Here is a 2,500-nt window from a genome sequence, read left to right as displayed (position 1 = left end):
ACACACACACACACACACACACACACACACACACACACACACTTTTCTGTCTGTACATGTTAACCCTACTCGATGTCATAGCTATGCTGATGTCACCCAGCTCTACATCTCTGGGACTCCCCTCAACTATCGTTTGATAGAATGTATTTCTGATATAAATGTGTGGATGTCACAGAATTCCCTCCACTTAAACCAGGCACAAAGATACATACACACACACACACACACTCACACACACACACACACACACACACGTAAACACACACTCACATAAACACACACGCACACGCACACACACACACACACACACACACACACACACACACACACGTAAACACACACTCACATAAACACACACGCACACGCACACACACACACACACACACACACACACACACACACACACAGTTGTCACCCAGCTCACATTGGTGTTAACTCCGCCCCCAGACGGCAGGTCAGATCCTGTACTCTCCGGTGTTAAGCCACGCCCTCATGTTTGTCAACAAGAGCTCTCCTGACTTCCTGCAGCTTCACGCTGCCTTCACCCGCGCTGCCGCCCTCTTCAGGGGAAAGGTATGTCAACAAACACAACAAACCCCCGCAGATCAACAAACACAACAAACCCCCGCAGATCAACAAACACAACCTGATGAAAAAACTAGCGCCACCACATTTGAGCTATAGAGTACAAGCTCAAGCACTTCCAGTCTGGCTGAATCTTCTCCCCTCTTGTGTAATTAGTGGATTAGTAACAGCTATGGTGTTTTTGTGGACAACAATAGCATTGCACTTTTCTGGACATTTTTGTGGACCGACCGAAATCCGACTGACCGACCGACCAAACGACACAGAGCAACCTCTAAGGCTGTTGACCCACACTAATATATCTCTTTGAATGCAGCTCAAACACACACACATGCACACTAACAGACTAACAGAGAGACTTACAGAACACTATGGGGGGTGGGAAGTTCCACGTTTCGCAGGTCTGCGTGTGAGTGTGTGTGTGTGTGTGTCTGTGCGTCTATGTGGAACTTAGTGAAAAATTAGACACACTCACACACACACACACACACACACTCACACGCACACCTTATCCTTGCAAAGACATAGTTAGGGAATCAGCCAATCAGATATCTGGGATTTGCATATATCATCTACACACACACTCACACACAGACCTGCGAAACATGGAACTTCCCACCCCCATAACACTGTTGATGTGTGTCTATGCCTGTGTGTGTGTGTGTGTGTGTGTGTGTGTGTGTGTGTGTGTGTGTGTGTGTGTGTGTGTGTGTGTGTAGGTGTTATTTGTATTGGTGGATGTGGATGAGTCCAGGAACGGAAGGATGCTGGAGTATTTCCGTGTTCGAGACATCGAGGCTCCACTCGTGCGATTGGTCAACCTGACAGATCATGTGACCTACCACCTGCCCTCTGAAACACTGGACACAGACACCATCAAACACTTCTGCCAGATGTACCTGGAGGGCACGGCCAAGGTACACACACACACACACACAACCACACACACACACACACACAATACAGCCTTAGTGTCAATACTCAATTAACTATATATATGTGTGTTTGTGTGTTTGTGTTTTTGTGAGTGTGCATGCGTGCGTGTGTGTGCGTGCGTGCGTGTGTGCGTGCGTGTGTGTATGTGCATGTGTGTGTGTGTAGCCTAAGCTGCAGAGTGAGCCCCTACCAGCAGACTGGGACCAGCGTCTGGTGAAGGAGTTGGTTGGACTCAACCTGGAGGAAGTTGCCTTCAACCCTGACTTGACTGTGTTCATCCTGTTATGTAGGGACTCATATACACACATGCTGTTCAACCCTGACTGGGTTAGGGTTAGGGTTAGGGTTAGGGTTAACCCTGACTTGACTGTCTTCATCCTGTTATGTAGGGACACATATGCACACATGCTGTACAGTCAAGCCGGAAAGTCTACACACCTTTCATCTTCTCCACCTTTTATTACGTTACAGACTTATTCTACAATAGATTGAGTTCACTTTTGTCTCAAAATCCTACAGAAAATAGCCCATAAGACAAAGTGAAAACAGGTTTTTGGACATTTGTGCCAATCTATACAAAATCAAAATGTGAAATATAATATGTACATAAGTGTGCACACCCTTTGATATGACACCCAAAAGTGAGCTGAGGTGCATTTTGTTTCCACTGATACTGGTTGAGATGTTTCTACAACTTAATTGGAGTCCATCTGTGGTAAATTCAATTGATTGGACATGATTGGGGATTTTCAACACCTGTCTATACTGTATAAGGTCCCACAGTTGAAAGTGCATGTCAGAGCAAACTCCAAGCCATGGGGTCGAAGGAATAGGAACCCTATCCCTATTGTTTTGTAGTGAGCTGCGCTGTATAACGTGAACGTGTGTGTATGTATGTGTGTGTGTATGTATGTATATACGTACACACATACACACATACATATATACACGTTGTAAGTAAGCTTTGAACAAGCAACCA

The 2,500-nt window shown here is 45.8% G+C and overlaps 1 protein-coding gene across 1 annotated transcript in view; it reads left to right on the top strand.

Moving 5' to 3' along the window:
* The window catches only part of LOC311328340 (protein disulfide-isomerase), a gene marked incomplete at its 5' end in the record, with an annotated part of 8,171 nt that overhangs the window by 4,111 nt on the left and 1,560 nt on the right, over positions 1-2,500 (top strand). The window contains 3 exons of the mRNA XM_084462325.1: positions 448-573; positions 1,305-1,502; positions 1,687-1,807. Coding sequence (XP_084318451.1) covers positions 448-573; positions 1,305-1,502; positions 1,687-1,807 — 445 coding nt within the window. The remainder of the gene's footprint in view (positions 1-447; positions 574-1,304; positions 1,503-1,686; positions 1,808-2,500) is intronic.

This window comes from Borostomias antarcticus, assembly GCF_949987555.1.
Source record: "Borostomias antarcticus genome assembly, contig: scaffold_131, whole genome shotgun sequence".
NCBI classification, from domain to species: domain Eukaryota; kingdom Metazoa; phylum Chordata; class Actinopteri; order Stomiiformes; family Stomiidae; genus Borostomias; species Borostomias antarcticus.
The sequence above is the reverse complement of the archived record's forward strand: the minus strand, read 5'-3'. Positions and strand labels throughout refer to the sequence as shown.